The 19,811-nt window shown below is 57.2% G+C and overlaps 3 protein-coding genes across 4 annotated transcripts in view; 1 reads left to right on the plus strand and 2 right to left on the minus strand.

The window, feature by feature from the left end:
• The window catches only part of GDAP2 (ganglioside induced differentiation associated protein 2), a 55,572-nt gene extending 50,547 nt beyond the window's left edge, over nt 1–5,025 (minus strand). Inside the window, exon 1 of the mRNA XM_069945150.1 lies at nt 4,918–5,025. The gene's annotated coding sequence lies outside the window, so the exon portion shown is untranslated. The remainder of the gene's footprint in view (nt 1–4,917) is intronic.
• A 43-nt stretch (nt 5,026–5,068) lies between these two features.
• On the plus strand, nt 5,069–18,868 carry WDR3 (WD repeat domain 3). 2 transcript variants are annotated; one of them, XM_069945148.1, is made up of 27 exons: nt 5,069–5,202; nt 6,107–6,279; nt 6,387–6,596; nt 7,303–7,421; nt 7,573–7,651; nt 7,780–7,875; nt 9,171–9,260; nt 9,350–9,451; nt 10,544–10,635; nt 11,709–11,801; nt 11,879–12,118; nt 12,301–12,394; nt 12,500–12,601; nt 12,681–12,769; nt 13,404–13,545; nt 13,633–13,689; nt 13,759–13,859; nt 14,653–14,764; nt 14,853–14,987; nt 15,069–15,119; nt 15,195–15,260; nt 15,369–15,461; nt 15,589–15,636; nt 15,722–15,765; nt 17,082–17,210; nt 17,584–17,677; nt 17,753–18,868. In XM_069945148.1, the coding sequence occupies exons 2-27, from the start codon at nt 6,109–6,111 to the stop codon at nt 17,906–17,908; spliced, it is 2,805 nt and encodes a 934-aa protein (XP_069801249.1). In that variant the 5' UTR covers nt 5,069–5,202; nt 6,107–6,108; the 3' UTR covers nt 17,909–18,868. The 2 variants fall into 2 exon arrangements, with proteins under 2 accessions (XP_069801249.1, XP_069801250.1); XM_069945149.1 differs by having other exon boundaries at nt 5,069–5,189.
• A 142-nt stretch (nt 18,869–19,010) lies between these two features.
• SPAG17 (sperm associated antigen 17) overlaps nt 19,011–19,811 on the minus strand; it is a 193,560-nt gene continuing 192,759 nt past the window's right edge. The window contains exons 46-47 of the mRNA XM_069945151.1: nt 19,201–19,340; nt 19,011–19,109 (exon numbers count right to left, since the gene is read on the minus strand). Of these exons, the coding sequence (XP_069801252.1) occupies nt 19,104–19,109; nt 19,201–19,340 (146 nt within the window). The 3' untranslated portion in view covers nt 19,011–19,103. The remainder of the gene's footprint in view (nt 19,110–19,200; nt 19,341–19,811) is intronic.

Consider the following 19,811-nt stretch of genomic DNA (forward strand, 5'->3'; position numbering starts at 1 on the left):
TGAGGGGTATATTATGGGGGGCAGGCAGTGTGAGGGGTATAATATGATGGGGGGCAGTGTGTGAGGGGTATAATATGGGGGGCAGTGTGTGAGGGGTATAATATGGGGCAGTGTGTGAGGGGTATAATATGGGGGGCAGTGTATGAGGGGTATAATATGGGGGCAGTGTATGAAGGGTATAATATGGGGGCAGTGTATGAGGGGTATATTATGGGGGGGCAGTGTGTGAGGGGTATAATATGGGGGGGCAGTGTGTGAGGGGTATAATATGGGGGACAGTGTATGAGTGGGATAGTATGGGGGGCAGTGTATGAGGGGTATAGTATGGGGGCAGTGTATGAGGGGTATAATATGGGGGGGCAGTGTATGAGGGGTATAATATGGGGGGTCAGTGGTATGAGGGGTATAATATGGGGGCAGTGTATGAAGGGTATAATATGGGGGCAGTGTATGAAGGGTATAATATGGGGACAGTGTATGAGGGGTATAAAATGGGGGCAGTGTATGAAGAGTATAATATGGGGGCAGTGTATGAGGGGTATAATATGGGGGACAGTGTATGAGTGGGATAGTATGGGGGCAGTGTATGAGGGGTATAGTATGGGGGGCAGTGTATGAGGGGTATAATATGGGGGGGGGGGGGTCAGTGCATGAGGGGTATAATATGGGGGGTCAGTGTATGAGGGGTATAATATGGGGGCAGTGTGTGAGTGGGATAGTATGGGGGGGCAGTGTATGAGGGGTATAATATGGGACGCAGTGTATGGGGGGTATAATATGGGGGGCAGTGTAGGGGGGGTATAATATGGGGGGGCAGTGTATGGGGGGTATAATATGGGGGGCAGTGTATGAGGGGTATAATATGGGGGGGGGCAGTGTATGAGGGGTATAATATGGGGGGGGCAGTGTATGAGGGGTATAATATGGGGGGGCAGTGTATGAGGGGTATAATATGGGGGGGCAGTGTATGAGGGGTATAATATGGGGGGGCAGTGTATGAGGGGTATAATATGGGATGCAGTGTATGAGGGGTATAATATGGGGGCAGTGTATTGGGGGTATAATATGGGATGCAGTGTATGAGGGGTATAATATGGGGGGGGTCAGTGTATGAGGGGTATAATATGGGGGGGCAGTGTATGAGGGGTATAATATGGGGGGCAGTGTATGTGGGGTATAATATGGGGGGCAGTGTATGAGGGGTATAATATGGGGGGCAGTGTATGAGGGGTATAATATGGGGGCAGTGTATGGGGGGGTATAATATGGGGGGCAGTGTATGAGGGGTATAATATGGGGGGCAGTGTATGAGGGGGATAGTATGGGGGGCAGTGTATGAGGGTAAATATGGGGGGCAGTGTATGAGGGGTATAGTATGGGGGGCAGTGTATGAGGTGTATAGTATGGGGGGCAGTGTATGAGGGGGATAGTATGGGGGCAGTGTATAAGGGGTATAGTATGGGGGGCAGTGTATGAGGGGTATAATATGGGGGGCAGTGTATGAGGGGTATAGTATGGGGGCAGTGTATAAGGAGTATAGTATGGGGGGGCAGTGTGAGGGGTATAATATGGGGGGGGCAGTGTATGAGGGGTAAAGGGGGGGCAGTGTATGAGGGGGATAATATGGGGGGGCAGTGTGTGAGGGGAATAATATGGGGGCCAGTGTGTGAGGGGTATAATATGGGGGGCAGTGTGTGAGGGGTATAATATGGGGGGGCAGTGTATGAGGGGTATAATGTGGGGGGCAGTGTGTGAGGGGTATAATGTGGGGGGCAGTGTGTGAAGGGTATAATATGGGGGGGCAGTGTATGAGGGGTATAATATGGGGGGGCAGTGTATGAGGGGTATAATATGAGGGGGGGCAGTGTATGAGGGGTATAATATGGGGGCAGTGTATGAGGGGTATAATATGGGGGGCAGTGTATGAGGGGTATAACATGGGGGCAGTGTATGAGGGGTATAATATGGGGGGGCAGTGTATGAGGGGTATAATATGGGGGGGCAGTGTATGAGGGGTATAATATGGGGGGCAGTGTATGAGGGGTATAATATGGGGGGCAGTGTATGAGGTGTATAATATGGGGGGGCAGTGTATGAGGGGTATAGTATGGGGGGCAGTGTATGATGGGTATAGTGGGGGGGCAGTGTATGAGGGGTATAATATGGGGGGCAGTGTATGAGGGGTATAGTGGGGGGGCAGTGTATGAGGACTATAATATGGGGGCAGTGTATGAGGGGTATAGTATGGGGGTAGTGTATGAGGGGTATAATATGGGGGGGGCAGTGTATGAGGGGTATAATATGGGGGGCAGTGTATGAGGGGTATAATATGGGGGCAGTGTATGAGGGGTATAATATGGGGGCAGTGTATGAGGGGTATAATATGGGGGGCAGTGTATGAGGGGTATAGTATGGGGGGGGCAGTGTATGAGGGGTATAATATGGGGGGCAGTGTCTGAGGGGTATAATATGGGGCAGTGTATGAGGGGTATAATATGGGGGGTGGGGGCAGTGTATGAGGGGTATAATATGGGGGTGGGGGCAGTGTATGAGGGGTATAATATGGGGGGCAGTGTATGAGGGGTAAAGGGGGGGCAGTGTATGAGGGGGATAATATGGGGGGGCAGTGTGTGAGGGGTATAATATGGGGGGCAGTGTGTGAGGGGTATAATATGGGGGGCAGTGTGTGAGGGGTATAATATGGGGGGGCAGTGTGTGAAGGGTATAATATGGGGGGGCAGTGTATGAGGGGTATAATATGAGGGGGGCAGTGTATGAGGGGTATAATATGGGGGGCAGTGTATGAGGGGTATAATATGGGGGCAGTGTATGAAGGGTATAATATGGGGGCAGTGTATGAGGGGTACAATATGGGGGGCAGTGTATGAGGGGTATAATATGGGGGGCAGTGTATGAGGGGTATAATATGGGGCAGTGTATGAGAGGTATAATATGGGGGCAGTGTATGAGGGGTATAATATGGGGGGGCAGTGTATGAGGGGTATAATATGGGGGGCAGTGTATGAGGGGTATAATATGGGGGGCAGTGTGTGAGGGGAATAATATGGGGGGCAGTGTATGAGGGGTATAATATGGGGGGGCAGTGTATGAGGGGTATAATATGGGGGGGCAGTGTATGAGGGGTATAGTATGGGGGGCAGTGTATGAGGGGTATAGTGGGGGGCAGTGTATGAGGGGTATAATATGGGGGGGCAGTGTATGAGGGGTATAGTGGGGGGGCAGTGTATGAGGACTATAATATGGGGGCAGTGTATGAGGGGTATAGTATGGGGGTAGTGTATGAGAGGTATAATATGGGGGGGCAGTGTATGAGGGGTATAATATGGGGGGCAGTGTATGAGGGGTATAATATGGGGGGGCAGTGTATGAGGGGTATAATATGGGGGGCAGTGTATGAGGGGTATAAAATGGGGGGCAGTGTATGAGGGGTATAATATGGGGGCAGTGTATGAGGGGTATAATATGGGGGGCAGTGTATGAGGGGTATAGTATGGGGGGCAGTGTATGAGGGGTATAATATGGGGGCAGTGTATGAGGGGTATAATATGGGGGTGGGGGCAGTGTATGAGGGGTATAATATGGGGGTGGGGGCAGTGTATGAGGGGTATAATATGGGGGGCAGTGTATGAGGTGTATAATATGGGGGCAGTGTATGAGGGGTATAATATGGGGGCAGTGTATGAGGGGTATAATATGGGGGGCAGTGTATGAGGGGTATAATATGGGGGGCAGTGTGTGAGTGGGATAGTATGGGGGCAGTGTATGAGGGGTATAATATGGGGGTGGGGGCAGTGTATGAGGGGTATAATATGGGGGGGCAGTGTATAAGGGGTATAATATGGGGGGCAGTGTATGAGGGGTATAATATGGGGGGCAGTGTATGAGGGGTATAATATGGGGGCAGTGTATGAGGGGTATAATATGGGGGGCAGTGTATGAGGGGTATAATATGGGGGGCAGTGTATGAGGGGTATAGTATGGGGGGGCAGTGTATGAGGGGTATAGTATGGGGGGCAGTGTATGAGGGGTATAATATGGGGGCAGTGTATGAGGGGTATAATATGGGGGTGGGGGCAGTGTATGAGGGGTATAATATGGGGGTGGGGGCAGTGTATGAGGGGTATAATATGGGGGGCAGTGTATGAGGGGTATAATATGGGGGTGGGGGCAGTGTATGAGGGGTATAATATGGGGGGTGGGGGCAGTGTATGAGGGGTATAATATGGGGGGCAGTGTATGAGGGGTATAATATGGGGGGCAGTGTATGAGGGGTATTATATGGGGGGCAGTGTATGAGGGGTATTATATGGGGGCAGTGTATGAGGTGTATAATATGGGGGCAGTGTATGAGGGGTATAATATGGGGGCAGTGTATGAGGGGTATAATATGGGGGGCAGTGTATGAGGGGTATAATATGGGGGTGGGGGCAGTGTATGAGGGGTATAATATGGGGGGCAGTGTATGAGGGGTATTATATGGGGGCAGTGTATGAGGTGTATAATATGGGGGCAGTGTATGAGGGGTATAATATGGGGGTGGCGGCAGTGTATGAGGGGTATAATATGGGGGGCAGTGTATGAGGGGTATTATATGGGGGCAGTGTATGAGGTGTATAATATGGGGGCAGTGTATGAGGGGTATAATATGGGGGCAGTGTATGAGGGGTATAATATGGGGGCAGTGTATGAGGGGTATAATATGGGGGGGGCAGTGTATGAGGGGTATAATATGGGGGTGGGGGCAGTGTATGAGGGGTATAATATGGGGGGCAGTGTATGAGGGGTATAATATGGGGGTGGGGGCAGTGTATGAGGGGTATAATATGGGGGGCAGTGTATGAGGGGTATAATATGGGGGGGGCAGTATTCGGGGGTCGGACACGCTTCCGGTCTCACCTCTTGTCTCCTCTCCATGTCGTTGCCGCCGTCGCCGCCGCTATTGCTGTCACCTGATCGGTAACCGGAAAGACCGTGTGTGTATTAGGGGGCGGGGCCGATGGTTCACACTCACATGATAGGCGGGGCTTCTCCGTCATCAACAAGGCGATGACTACGGGAAAAATATTTTCAGCGCATGCGCTATTTCATGTCGTAATTTCCCACTGAGCATGCGCGCTGAACACGTGTTTGCCTGAATCCCGAGCGGAGGAAAAAGGAGACAACTACGGGTAATAAGCGGAGGTATGTCCCCCTGGCCTTATCTGCCCCGGGGTGGGGTATCTCACCTGTCCCCCTGGCCTTATCTGCCCCGGGGTGGGGTATCTCAGCTGTCCCCCGTCTGTTATCTGCCCCGGGGTGGGGTATCTCACCTGTCCCCCGTCTGTTATCTGCCCCGGGGTGGGGTATCTCACCTGTCCCCCTGGCCTTATCTGCCCCAGTGTGGTGTATCTCACCTGTCCCCCGTCTGTTATCTGCCCCGGGGTGGGGTATCTCACCTGTCCCCCGTCTGTTATCTGCCCCAGGGTGGGGTATCTCACCTGTCCTCCAGTCTGTTATCTGCCCCGGGATGGGGTATCTCACCTGTCCCCCGTCTGTTATCTGCCCCGGGGTGGGGTATCTCACCTGTCCCCCTGGCCTTATCTGCCCCGGGATGGGGTATCTCACCTGTCCCCTTGGCCTTATCTGCCCCGGTGTGGGGTATTTTACTTGTCCCCCGTCTGTTATCTGCCCCGGGGTGGGGTATCTCACCTGTCCCCCGTCTGTTATCTGCCCCGGGGTGGGGTATCTCACCTGTCCCCCGTCTGTTATCTGCCCCGGGGTGGGGTATCTCATCTGTCCCCCTGACCTTATCTGCCCCGGGGTGGGGTATCTCATCTGTCCCCCTGACCTTATCTGCCCCGGGGTGGGGTATCTCACCTGTCCCCCGTCTGTTATCTGCCCCGGGGTGGGGTATCTCACCTGTCCTCCAGTCTGTTATCTGCCCCGGGATGGGGTATCTCACCTGTCCCCCGTCTGTTATCTGCCCCGGTGTGGGGTATCTCACCTGTCCCCCATCTGTTATCTGCCCCGGGGTGGGGTATCTCACCTGTCCCCTGTCTGTTATCTGCCCCGGGGTGGGGTATCTCACCTGTCTCTCTCTCGGCAGCTATGGGTCTGACCCGGCAGTATCTCCGGTACGCAGCGTCCGCCCTCTTTGGTGTAGTCGCCAGTCAGAAGTCCAATGTCTGCTACGTGACCCTGCGGGGCGAGAAGGGGCGATACGTGGCGGTCGGGGCCTGTGAACACGTCTTCATCTGGGACACCCGCAAGGGGGAGAAGGTAAGAAGCCCGCACAGGTCACATGACCCCCGGCAGGGGGGAGGCCAGGTCATATGACCTCCAGCCGGAGCGGCCCAGCCCAGTGACCCGCTGTCTCATCACTACAGGTCCTGATCCTACAAGGCCAGAAGCAGGAGGTGACCCAGCTGCGCCCCTCCCCCGATGGCCTGGCACTGGCAGTGGGGTATGAGGACGGTTCCATCCGGATCTTCAGTCTGCTGAGCGGAGAGAGCGGCATCACCTTCAATGGGCACAAAGCAGCTGTGACGGCGCTGAGCTACGACCACCTTGGTGGCCGCCTGGTGTCTGGGTCCAAGGTATGACATAGGAAAGGCGACTATATGTCAGTATCCTGCCCTGCTCTGGCACTACGAAGCGATATACCGCACCCCTTACTTTCATTCTGTGACCCCCATTACAGCTCCTTGTGGGGATCCTGTCTACAGTGACATCACTCAGTGCCCGTCCATGGTATCTAGTGTCACATCCCTGATACCTGTGCCCGTCCATGGTATCCTGTGGCCGTCCATGGTATTCGGTGGCACGTCCCACCTCCCTGATACCTGTGCCCGTCCATGGTATCCGGTGGCATGTCCCTGATACCTGTGCCCGTCCATGGTATCCGGTGGCACGTCCCACATCCTTGATACCTGTGCCCGTCCATGGTATCCGGTGGCACGTCCCTGATACCTGTGCCCTTCCATGGTATCCGGTGGCATGTCCCTGATACCTGTGCCCTTCCATGGTATCTGGTGGCATGTACCTGAAACCTGTGCCTGTCCATGGTATCTGGTTGCTCATCCCTGATCTCAGCAGTGGCCGTCCATGGTATCTGGTTGCTCATCCCTGATCTCAGCAGTGGCCCTCTGGAGTATCGTGTGGCTCATCCCTGATTGCCTTTCTGTGCTGCAGCTTCTCTACTGCAGTGACCCATGGAGGATGATCACTTCAAGGCGCTGTCCTTTTATCAGTCCCTTTTAATTTGTTGCTCTTCCTCACCTGTCACCCCTCCCCCCCCTACAGGACACAGATGTCATTGTCTGGGACGTTATTAATGAGAGCGGCCTGTACAGATTGAAGGGGCACAAGGACGCGGTGACGCAGGCCGTATTCCTGACCGGGAAGAACCTTCTGGTCACCAGGTAAGCGGCAGATGCGGTTCCTGCTGCGCCTGCTAACCTGTATTTATTATTAATGAGCTTTAAACATTTTATTATATATGGTAAGCACATTGTCACGTGTGGCAGATAACGATCCGTAGTCTGACTCCGCCCCCTCTTCTCTCCCCTTTAGCGGTAAGGACACCCTGGTGAAGTGGTGGGACCTGGACACGCAGCACTGCTTCCACACTATGGTGGGACACCGCACAGAGGTACAGTGGTGCTAATGATATGGGGGGGCTGCCGGGGGACCTCTCATCATCCCGCATAGACTGTACTGAGGTTCTGGTCATGTGACAGCCCTGCTAAATCTGACACTGATCGCTCCTCTCCTCTGCAGGTCTGGGGTCTGGCCGTGCTCTCGGATGAACGGCGAATACTGTCGGGATCTGCGGACAGCGAGCTGAGAGCCTGGACCATCTCCTATGCCAGCGAGGTAAACGGCCCAGATGTTTCTGTACGACTACTGGGACTATGGGGGCGCCATGACGCAGGAAGACCCCCGGATGTGGTGGAGCAGAGCCCCCCCCCCCCCCCAGATATGGTGGAGCAGAGCCCCCCCCCCCCCCCCCCAGATATGGTGGAGCAGAGCCCCCCCCCCCCCCCCCCAGATATGGTGGAGCAGAGCCCCCCTCCCTGATATGGTGGAGCAGAGCCCCCCTCCCTGATATGGTGGAGCAGAGCCCCCCTCCCTGATATGGTGGAGCAGAGCCCCCCTCCCTGATATGGTGGAGCAGAGCCCCCCTCCCTGATATGGTGGAGCAGAGCCCCCCTCCCTGATATGGTGGAGCAGAGCCCCCCTCCCTGATATGGTGGAGCAGAGCCCCCCTCCCTGATATGGTGGAGCAGAGCCCCCCTCCCTGATATGGTGGAGCAGAGCCCCCCTCCCTGATATGGTGGAGCAGAGCCCCCCTCCCTGATATGGTGGAGCAGAGCCCCCTCCCTGATATGGTGGAGCAGAGCCCCCCTCCCTGATATGGTGGAGCAGAGCCCCCCTCCCTGATATGGTGGAGCAGAGCCCCCCTCCCTGATATGGTGGAGCAGAGCCCCCCTCCCTGATATGGTGGAGCAGAGCCCCCCTCCCTGATATGGTGGAGCAGAGCCCCCCTCCCTGATATGGTGGAGCAGAGCCCCCCTCCCTGATATGGTGGAGCAGAGCCCCCCTCCCTGATATGGTGGAGCAGAGCCCCCCCTCCCTGATATGGTGGAGCAGAGCCCCCCTCCCTGATATGGTGGAGCAGAGCCCCCCTCCCTGATATGGTGGAGCAGAGCCCCCCTCCCTGATATGGTGGAGCAGAGCCCCCCTCCCTGATATGGTGGAGCAGAGCCCCCCTCCCTGATATGGTGGAGCAGAGCCCCCCTCCCTGATATGGTGGAGCAGAGCCCCCCTCCCTGATATGGTGGAGCAGAGCCCCCCTCCCTGATATGGTGGAGCAGAGCCCCCCTCCCTGATATGGTGGAGCAGAGCCCCCCTCCCTGATATGGTGGAGCAGAGACCCCCTCCCTGATATGGTGGAGCAGAGACCCCCCTCCCTGATATGGTGGAGCAGAGACCCCCTCCCTGATATGGTGGAGCAGAGACCCCCTCCCTGATATGGTGGAGCAGAGCCCCCCTCCCTGATATGGTGGAGCAGAGCCCCCCCCCCAGATATGGTGGAGCAGAGCCCCTGGGGAGGGTACATCCTGCCATTATTACGATCTATTTTCGCTGACTTGCTTCTTCCCGCACAGACTGGAGACTCGGAGGAGCCGCAGCTGAAAAAGGCGAAAGGTCCGGCGGAGGAGTCACATGATGATGAGGCGGAGGAGACGACTGAACAGGTGTGCTACACTGGGCGGATCTATCAGAGTGGGCGGAGTCAGTTTGTGATGTCATAACTCTCTCCCTCTCTCTCTCCCCCCCTCCTCAGCGCATCCTGAGCTGCCAGCGATACGGATCCATCATGAGAGAAGGACGAGAGCGGGTGGTGACTCTGGGGGCCGACCGGAGCAGACGCTTCCTGGCCTGTCATGTGAGTGACCCTCAGTGATGTCATTACAGGGTGACCAATGGGAGAGCTGCACTGATTATAGAAGCCACACCCACAATCTGACCTCCCCAGTATTAGCCATGTACATGTACAATAGGAGAGACCATCTGTGGTGGCGCCCCCTGCTGCCTGACATCTATCTGACCTGTGGCTATGGCGCCCCCTGCTGCCTAACGTCATCTGTCTGCCCTGTGGCTATGGCGCCCCCTGCTGCCTGACATCACCTGTCTGCCCTGTGGCTATGGCGCCCCCTGCTGCCAGACATCATCTATCTGACCTGTGGCTATGGCGACCCCTGCTGCCTGACGTCATCTGTCTGCCCTGTGGCTATGGCGCCCCCTGCTGCCTGACATCATCTGTCTGCCCTGTGGCTATGGCGCCCCCTGCTGCCTGACATCATCTGTCTGCCCTGTGGTTATGGCGCCCCCTGCTGCCTGACATCATCTGTCTGCCCTGTGGCTATGGCGCCCCCTGCTGCCTGACGTCATCTGTCTGCCCTGTGGCTATGGCGCCCCCTGCTGCCTGACATCATCTGTCTGCCCTGTGGCTATGGCGCCCCCTGCTGCCTGACATCATCTGTCTGCCCTGTGGCTATGGCGCCCCCTGCTGCCTGACGTCATCTGTCTGCCCTGTGGCTATGGCGCCCCCTGCTGCCTGACGTCATCTGTCTGCCCTGTGGCTATGGCGCCCCCTGCTGCCTGACATCATCTATCTGACCTGTGGCTATGGCGACCCCTGCTGCCTGACGTCATCTGTCTGCCCTGTGGCTATGGCGCCCCCTGCTGCCTGACATCATCTGTCTGCCCTGTGGTTATGGCGCCCCCTGCTGCCTGACATCATCTGTCTGCCCTGTGGCTATGGCGCCCCCTGCTGCCTGACGTCATCTGTCTGCCCTGTGGCTATGGCGCCCCCTGCTGCCTGACATCATCTGTCTGACCTGTGGCTATGGCGCCCCCTGCTGCCTGACATCATCTGTCTGACCTGTGGCTATGGCGCCCCCTGCTGCCTGACATCATCTGTCTGCCCTGTGGCTATGGCGCCCCCTGCTGCCTGACATTTATCTCCTCCTTACAGGGAACGGACTCCTGGCTGGAAGTTTTCTGTGTCCTGAATGAGGATGAGATCTCCAAGAAGATGGAGAGGAAGCGGAAGAAGGCCAAAAAGAAGTACGTGGAGGAGGATGAAGTGTAGTACGGGAGCCATGATGGCTGCTGTCCAGAGCTGGCGAGCTGTCTGTGTATTGTCGGGGGGGGGCTGTCTGTGTATTGTCGGGGGGGGGGGGGGGGCTGTATGTATTGTCGGGGGGGGGGGGCTGTATGTATTGTCGGGGGGGGGGGGGGGGGGAGGAGCTGTGTATTGTCGGGGGGGGGGGAGGAGCTGTCTATTGTCGGGGGGGGGGAGGAGCTGTCTATTGTCGGGGGGGGAGGAGCTGTCTATTGTCGGGGGGGGGGAGGAGCTGTCTATTGTCGGGGGGGGGAGGAGCTGTCTATTGTCGGGGGGGGGGAGGAGCTGTCTATTGTCGGGGGGCGGGGAGGAGCTGTCTATTGTCGGGGGGCGGGGAGGAGCTGTCTGTGTATTGTCGGGGGGGAGGAGCTGTCTGTGTATTGTCGGGGGGGGAGGAGCTGTCTGTGTATTGTCCGGGGGGGAGGAGCTGTCTGTGTATTGTCCGGGGGAGGAGCTGTCTGTGTATTGTCCGGGGGGAGGAGCTGTCTGTGTATTGTCCGGGGGGAGGAGCTGTCTGTGTATTGTCCGGGGGGAGGAGCTGTCTGTGTATTGTCCGGGGGGAGGAGCTGTCTGTGTATTGTCCGGGGGGAGGAGCTGTCTGTGTATTGTCCGGGGGGGAGGAGCTGTCTGTATTGTCGGGGGGGGAGGAGCTGTCTGTGTATTGTCCGGGGGGAGGAGCTGTCTGTGTATTGTCCGGGGGGAGGAGCTGTCTGTGTATTGTCCGGGGGGGAGGAGCTGTCTGTATTGTCGGGGGGGGAGGAGCTGTCTGTGTATTATTGTAAGGGGGGAAGGAGCTGTCTGTGTATTGTCGGGGGGGGGGGAGGAGCTGTCTGTGTATTGTCGGGGGGAGGAGCTGTCTGTGTATTGTCGGGGGGGAGGAGCTGTCTGTGTATTGTCGGGGGGGAGGAGCTGTCTGTGTATTGTCGGGGGGGAGAAGCTGTCTGTGTATTATTGTAAGGGGGGAAGCTGTCTGGTTGGATGATGACGCCGTTTGATTGCTGCTTTTGCGCCGCAGACAGAAGGAGGATGAGGAGGAGCCGCAGGTGGAGCGGACGCTGCAGGACGAGATTGTGAAGTTTGTGAAAATAAAAGCCTCCTCGAAAATCAAGTAAGTTTCAGCCTACCCCCCCACCCCCCCTCGTCTCATCTGCCGGCCGCCATTGCTGACCGCTGTCACCCTTACAGATCATGTGACCTGCTCCTCTCCGCCAAGGGGGAGTTGCGGGTGGTGGTCCTGCTGCAGAATAACAGTGTGGAATGCTTCTCCATGGGGGCCGACCCTGCCCAGGCCGGGACCATAGAGAGCACCAAGAGCTCCCGCCTCACGCTGGGCGGCCACCGCAGTGACGTCCGCACCGTGGCCTTCAGCTCTGATAACATCGCCGTCCTCTCCGCCTCTGCTGAATCGGTGAAGATCTGGAACAGGTGACAAAGGGTGAATGCGGCCTCCAGAGCTGCACTCACCATTCTGCTGTTATAGGCTGCGGGGGAATTGTGGGTTATATATCGCTGCACTACATCTCGTACAGTGCAGCACAGCAGGACAGGGATAGAGGGAGGCAGCGGAGGATGGTGTGATGTCATTGCATGCTTCTCTGTCCCCGCAGGGCCACGCTCCAGTGTATCCGCACCATGGCCTGTGACTACGCTCTCTGCTCCATCTTCGTGCCGGGCGACAGACACATTATAGTCGGCACAAAGGTAACAGCCGTGAGGCTTGCCGCACATTGCACTGGAGCCGTAATGTGCAGAGCTCCTCCCCCTTGTCACTGGCCCCTCCCCCTCAGTCCTCTCCTTTGTTTTCAGTCCGGGAAGCTGCAGCTCTTTGATCTGGCGTCGGGGACTGAGCTGGACATGATGGACGCTCATGATGGTGCCGTTTGGTCCGTTGCGTTATTCCCCGACCAGGTAGTGAGCGTTCGTGTCTGTGTGTGATCACCGGGCGAGGGTGTGCATGACTGTAACCCCGCCCTCCTCTGTGTCATAGCGCGGATTCGTCACCGGGGGCGCCGACAAGTGCGTGAAGTTCTGGGAGTTTGAGCTGGTGGATGATGATGAAGGCGAAACCCAGAACGGGTAAGATGGGCGGATGATGGGAGGAGTAGTGTGGGGTGAGAAACCAGAGGAAGGAGATGTGCGGATGATCAGAGGAGTAGTGTGGGGTGAGAAACCAGAGGAAGGAGATGTGCGGATGATGGGAGGAGTAGTGTGGGGTGAGAAACTAGAGTAAGGAGATGTGCGGATGATGGGAGGAGTAGTGTGGGGTGAGAAACCAGAGGAAGGAGATGTGCGGATGATGGGAGGAGTAGTGTGGGGTGAGAAACCAGAGGAAGGAGATGTGCGGATGATGGGAGGAGTAGTGTGGGGTGAGAAACCAGAGGAAGGAGATGTGCGGATGATGGGAGGAGTAGTGTGGGGTGAGAAACCAGAGGAAGGAGATGTGCGGATGATGGGAGGAGTAGTGTGGGGTGAGAAACCAGAGGAAGGAGATGTGCGGATGATGGGAGGAGTAGTGTGGGGTGAGAAACCAGAGGAAGGAGATGTGCGGATGATGGGAGGAGTAGTGTGGGGTGAGAAACTAGAGTAAGGAGATGTGCGGATGATGGGAGGAGTAGTGTGGGGTGAGAAACCAGAGGAAGGAGATGTGCGGATGATGGGAGGAGTAGGGTCAGTGCTCAGCATGATGGGAGTTGTCGTCTTCTCTTGGCAGTCGGCGTCTGTCGGTGAAGCAGAGTCGGGTATTACAGATGGATGAGGACGTGTTGTGTGTGCGGTACAGTCCGGACGGTCGCCTCCTCGCTGTGTCACTCTTGGACTGTACAGTGAAGATCTTCTTTGTGGACACGCTAAAGGTAATGGAGGTGGAACAGGGTGTATAGCGCCCCCTCAGTCTCTTTATGTAACGCCATTGGGTTCTGATCCGCCATCTTCTCTTCCAGTTCTTCCTGTCGCTGTACGGACACAAGCTGCCGGTGCTGTGTATGGACATCTCGCATGTAAGTATCAGAGGGGCCGGGTCTGGTCTAGAGAGGGCGGTCATGTGATGTCTGGGATTTCTCTTATAGGACAGCTCCATCATCATCACTGGCTCCGCTGACCGCAACATCAAGATCTGGGGCCTGGACTTCGGGGATTGTCATCGCTCGCTGTTTGGCCACGATGACAGGTGAGATTGCCGCCATGTGTGCTGGACTGACGCTCCGCCTCCCCCACCATGTGTGATGTCCTGACCGCCCCGTCATGTGTGCTGGACTGACCGCTCCGCCTCCCCCGCCATGTGTGCTGGACTGACCGCTCCGCCCAACCTCCCCACCCCGCCATGTGTGCTGGACTGACCGCTCCGCCCAACCTCCCCACCCCGCCATGTGTGCTGGACTGACCGCTCCTCCTCCCCTGCCATGTGTGCTGGACTGACCGCTCCGCCTAACCTCCACACCCCACCATGTGTGATGTCCTGACCACCCCGCCTCCCCCGCCATGTGTGCTGGACTGACGCTCCGCCTCCCCTGCCATGTGTGCTGCACTCACGTTCCGCCTCCCCCGCCATGTGTGCTGGACTCGCGTTCCGCCGCCCCCCGCCATGTGTGCTGGACTGACCGCTCCGCCCAACCTCCCCACCCCGCCATGTGTGCTAGACTGACTGCCCAACCTCCCCACCCCGCCATGTGTGCTGGACTGACTGCTCCGCCCAACCTCCCCACCCCACCATGTGTGCTGGACTGACCGCTCCTCCTCCCCCACCATGTGTGCTGGACTGACCGCTCTGCCTAACCTCCACACCCGCCATGTGTGATGTCCTGACCACTCCACCTCCCCCGCCATGTGTGCTGGACTGACCGCTTCGCCCAACCTCCCCTCCCCGCCATGTGTGCTGGACTGACCACCCCGCCTCCCCCGCCATGTGTGCTGGATTTCCCCAGCCCCCTCCTCCGCTCATCCTCTCTTCTCTCTCTCCGCAGCGTCATGTTCCTGCAGTTTGTGCCCCGGACACATTTGTTCTTCAGCGCGGGGAAGGATCGGAAGCTGAAGCAGTGGGACGCTGACCGATTCCAGCAGGTGCAGACCCTGGAGGTGAGAGGCCTGTGGGACAGCTGCTAGTTTACATAGTGGGCGGAGCTGATGTGCAGAGGGTGGAGTCTGACGTGGGTTCTGGTTACAGGGCCACCATGGAGAGGTGTGGTGTTTGGCCATCAGCCCCAATGGCGACCATATTGTGTCCTCGTCACATGACAAGTCCCTGCGCCTGTGGGAGCGAACGCGGGAGCCGCTGATCCTGGAGGAGGAGCAGGAGATGGTAAGTGACATGGCGGCAGCAGTGGGGGTCATAGCTGATCGTGCTGTAATAATCCTCATTCTGCTACTCTTCTGCTTTCAGCAACGTGAGGCCGAGTTTGAGGAGGGCGTGGGGAAAGGCGACCAGCCGGTGGTGAGTGCACAGCCAGGGTCATAGCGCCCCCTGTGGGCCGGGAGCATAGCTGTAATGGCGGCTTATTTTCTGCAGGTTGCTGGGGAGAAGGAGGGGGAAGCAGCGCTGGCCGGGAAAAAGACGATCGAAACGGTGAAAGCGGTAAGTATGAGAGCGGAGTTCCACCCCCAACCAGCCGTCCGCCATGTCTGACCTGAACCCTAACCTCTAATTGTGTCCAAACACCCCCCCCCCCCCCCCCCCCCCCAGACCGAGCGCATCATGGAAGCCGTGGAGCTGCACAGAGAAGAGAGCGGAAAACTGGAGGAGCACCAGGTGCTGTGCAAGGCTGCGGGGAAGGAGGTGTGTGCATAGGGGTGGGGCTTGGGGTACAGCAGGGGCGGAGCATCACCAAGGTCCCTCCCCTGAAGAAGCAGCTGAGCTTTTTTTTTTTTTTTTTTTTTTTTTTTTTTCTTTTTTCTGTTCACAGCTCCCCAGAAAGATCCACCCGATCCTGCAGGCGTATGGGAACCTATCGGTGAGATCCACTCTCCTGTGCCCTGTAATAGCTTATATCGCTTCAGTCATGTGACACTGACCCCTTTCTGCTTTCCTTCCTCCAGTCATCTGACTATGTTCTGGATGTGATAAAGAAGGTGAAGTCCAGGTAAGTTGGGGTCACCGTTCACACACACTTGGGGTGCTTATTTGTCTTGCTCCACAGCAGGGGGTGTCAAACATAAAGACACACTGAGCCAAAATAAAAAAATTGGACAAAGTCGCGGGCCAAAATGAAAAGTGTCGGAGCAGCGCGCGGCGGGCCAAAATGAAAAGTGTCGGAGCAGCGCGCGGCGGGCCAAAATGAAAAGTGTCGGAGCAGCGCGCGGCGGGCCAAAATGAAAAGTGTCGGAGCAGCGCGCGGCGTTCCTGGCCCTGTCGGAGCAGCGCGCGGCGTTCCTGGCCCTGTCGGAGCAGCGCGCGGCGTTCCTGGCCCTGTCGGAGCAGCGCGCGGCGTTCCTGGCCCTGTCGGAGCAGCGCGCGGCGTTCCTGGCCCTGTCGGAGCAGCGCGCGGCGTTCCTGGCCCTGTCGGAGCAGCGCGCGGCGTTCCTGGCCCTGTCGGAGCAGCGCGCGGCGTTCCTGGCCCTGTCGGAGCAGCGCGCGGCGTTCCTGGCCCTGTCGGAGCAGCGCGCGGCGTTCCTGGCCCTGTCGGAGCAGCGCGCGGCGTTCCTGGCCCTGTCGGAGCAGCGCGCGGCGTTCCTGGCCCTGTCGGAGCAGCGCGCGGCGTTCCTGGCCCTGTCGGAGCAGCGCGCGGCGTTCCTGGCCCTGTCGGAGCAGCGCGCGGCGTTCCTGGCCCTGTCGGAGCAGCGCGCGGCGTTCCTGGCCCTGTCGGAGCAGCGCGCGGCGTTCCTGGCCCTGTCGGAGCAGCGCGCGGCGTTCCTGGCCCTGTCGGAGCAGCGCGCGGCGTTCCTGGCCCTGTCGGAGCAGCGCGCGGCGTTCCTGGCCCTGTCAGGCCATCCAGATCACCCATATTATTATCTGCTGCGACATCAGGAGGGCCAGATATAACACAGCAATAGAAAAGCTCAGCGGGCCAAAAATAATGGCACCACGGGCCGGAGTTTGACATGACTGCTCCACAGTAAGGGGGAAGATTTTGCACCTCGCACTCATCTCTTCTCTATCATTCAGCCTTGGAGGAAACATTCTGTGTAACGTCGCTAAACTAAAGCACAGGAAGAGACGTTCTGACTTCCTGCTGTTCCTTATGATCTCCACTAGATGGCGCTGTGAGACGTCTCTCTCCCTCTGTACACTGACATCTAGTGGCTGCACAGGGTATAGCAGTGGCTGCTCAGCATTATTACTCCTGAGGTGTCACCTCTGTTAATACTCTGCAGCTGATTTGTGGGGGGCAGGGGGCCATTGTGTGGGGGGGGGGGTTTACTCGCTGTGTATTCTATAACATGGCGGCTTCCTTTTTAGTGAGCTGGAGGAGTCTCTTCTGGTTCTTCCCTTCTCCTACATCCCCGATCTAATGACTCTCTTCAGGGATTATATCCGCCGCAGTCAGGACGTGGAGCTCATCTGTCGCTGCCTCTTTTTCTTGCTCAGGTTGGTTCAGGTGGTGTGTGTGTGTAAGGGTGGGGGGCAGGGGATTGGCAGACTATGATGTATGGGGGGGCAGGGGATTGGCAGACTATGATGTATGCGGGGGGCAGGGGATTGGCAGACTATGATGTATGGGGGTGGAGGGTAGGGGATTGGCAGACTATGATGTATGGGGGGGGCAGGGGATTGGCAGACTATGATGTATGGGGGGGGGGCAGGGGATTGGCAGACTATGATGTATTGGGGGGGGGGGCAGGGGATTGGCAGACTATGATGTATTGGGGGGGGGGGCAGGGGATTGGCAGACTATGATGTATTGGGGTGACCCATTGGACACATGTGACCTGTGTTGATCTTCTCTTTTCTGCCTGCACAGGATCCATTTTGGGGAGATCACGAGTAACCAGATGCTGCTGGGCGTCATGGAGGACCTGAGGGGCTGCACCATCTCGCGGGTGTCGGAGGTCCGGGTAGGTCACATGACCCATGCATTATTCCTTCCTGTATCTGTCCTGTCCGGCTCATGACCTTTTGCCTCTGACCAGGACGTGATGGGGGTGAACATGGCTGCCCTGCAGTACTTAAAGAGGGAGATTGAAGCCAAGGAGGAGGTTCTGTTCTTCACAGACGCTACCGAGAGGTTTGAGGAAAAGAGGAGAAAGCGGAAAAAGAAGGAAAAGCTGCTGCTGACTCTAGTATGACCATCCGAGAGCTGCCCACCCCTCCCCTAGGTCTGGACTGATACACTGAGGAGGATCCCCGCTCTGTACAGAGCTGCCCACCCCTCCCCCGGGTCTGTTATACACAGAGGAGGACCCTCACTCTGTACAGAGCTGCCCACCCCTCCCCCGGGTCTGTTATACACTGAGGAGGACCCCTGCTCTGTACAATGCTGCCCACCCCTCCCCCGGGTCTGTTATACACTGAGGAGGACCCCTGCTCTGTACAGAGCTGCCCACCCCTCCCCCGGGTCTGTTATACACAGAGGAGGACCCTCACTCTGTACAGAGCTGCCCACCCCTCCCCTAGGTCTGGACTGATACACTGAGGAGGACCCCCGCTCTGTACAGAGCTGCCCACCCCTCCCCCGGGTCTGTTATACACAGAGGAGGACCCTCACTCTGTACAGAGCTGCCCACCCCTCCCCTAGGTCTGGACTGATACACTGAGGAGGACCCCCGCTCTGTACAGAGCTGCCCACCCCTCCCCCGGGTCTGTTATACACTGAGGAGGACCCTCACTCTGTACAGAGCTGCCCACCCCTCCCCTAGGTCTGGACTGATACACTGAGGAGGACCCCCGCTCTGTACAGTGCTGCCCACCCCTCCCCCGGGTCTGTTATACACTGAGGAGGACCCCCACTCTGTACAGAGCTGCCCACCCCTCCCCTAGGTCTGGACTGATACACTGAGGAGGACCCCTGCTCTGTACAGTGCTGCCCACCCCTCCCCCGGGTCTGTTATACACTGAGGAGGACCCCCACTCTGTACAGTGCTGCCCACCCCTCCCCCGGGTCTGTTATACACTGAGGAGGACCCCCGCTCTGTACAGTGCTGCCCACCCCTCCCCCGGGTCTGTTATACACTGAGGAGGACCCCCACTCTGTACGGTGCTGCCCCCCAATGGACAATCCTTTTTTAATAAACAGATTTTGTAATTTTCAGATGTGAAGATAAATCTTGTATATTTTATATTATACCCCCCTGCGGAATCTTGTCTGTAACATGTAGAGGATGGATTCAGCCGGGATTAACCCCTCACTCTCCTCCGCCTATAGAAATTATGGCTGAGCGGAGACACCAGAAGAGTTGCCAACTTTTATTCCAATTGATCCTAATAATAATTAAAAAAAAAAATAGATTTCTGCTCTGGAACCAAAGTGTCAGAGGTCGGAGGTCAGGGCTGCGGAGTAGAGAGAGGAAGAGGTTAATGTAAAGTGTCCAGGAGGGGAGGTGCCCTCCATTCCAGGTGTGTTCTCCACCCTGTACCTCACCTGTGTCCCCGTCACCCTGCGAGGCCTCAGAAGCTCCAGCCTGGAGTTGTGGGACGTGCTGATCAGTCTGACCCCCGGCCCCAATACTCTGGGGGGTCTACACTCCGATCCATCCTCATAAATGCCTTCTGTTAGGACGGGTGAGGGCCGAGTTAAGGGTTAATCTCAGTCATGTGATAAAAACGAGGTAGAAGGATAACCCAACCCCCATTACACACCCACAGGATGGTGCGGAGTCACTGTGTATATTACTGATCCTGTATAAGGGTATGTGCACACTGAGGAATTCAGATGGAACCTCCGTCGCAGAATTCCCAGCTCGCGTCCGCTCGTGTCTCCGCCCGTGTCATAGACTCCATTCTATGCACAGGCGGATTCCTTCCTCCGTCCAAAAAATGAACTTGATCACTTTTTGGACAGAGGGCAGAATCCGCCAGTGCATAGAATGGAGTCTGACACGGGCGGAGACACGAGCGGACGCGAGCTGGGAATTCTGCGACGGAGGTTCCATCTGAATTCCTCAGTGTGCACATACCCTTATACTCCAGAGCTGCACCCACTATTCTGCTGGTAGAGTCACTGTGTACATACATTACTGGTCCTGAGTTACA

The sequence above is a fragment of the Dendropsophus ebraccatus genome, chromosome 11 (assembly GCF_027789765.1).
Source record: "Dendropsophus ebraccatus isolate aDenEbr1 chromosome 11, aDenEbr1.pat, whole genome shotgun sequence".
Classification (NCBI taxonomy): domain Eukaryota; kingdom Metazoa; phylum Chordata; class Amphibia; order Anura; family Hylidae; genus Dendropsophus; species Dendropsophus ebraccatus.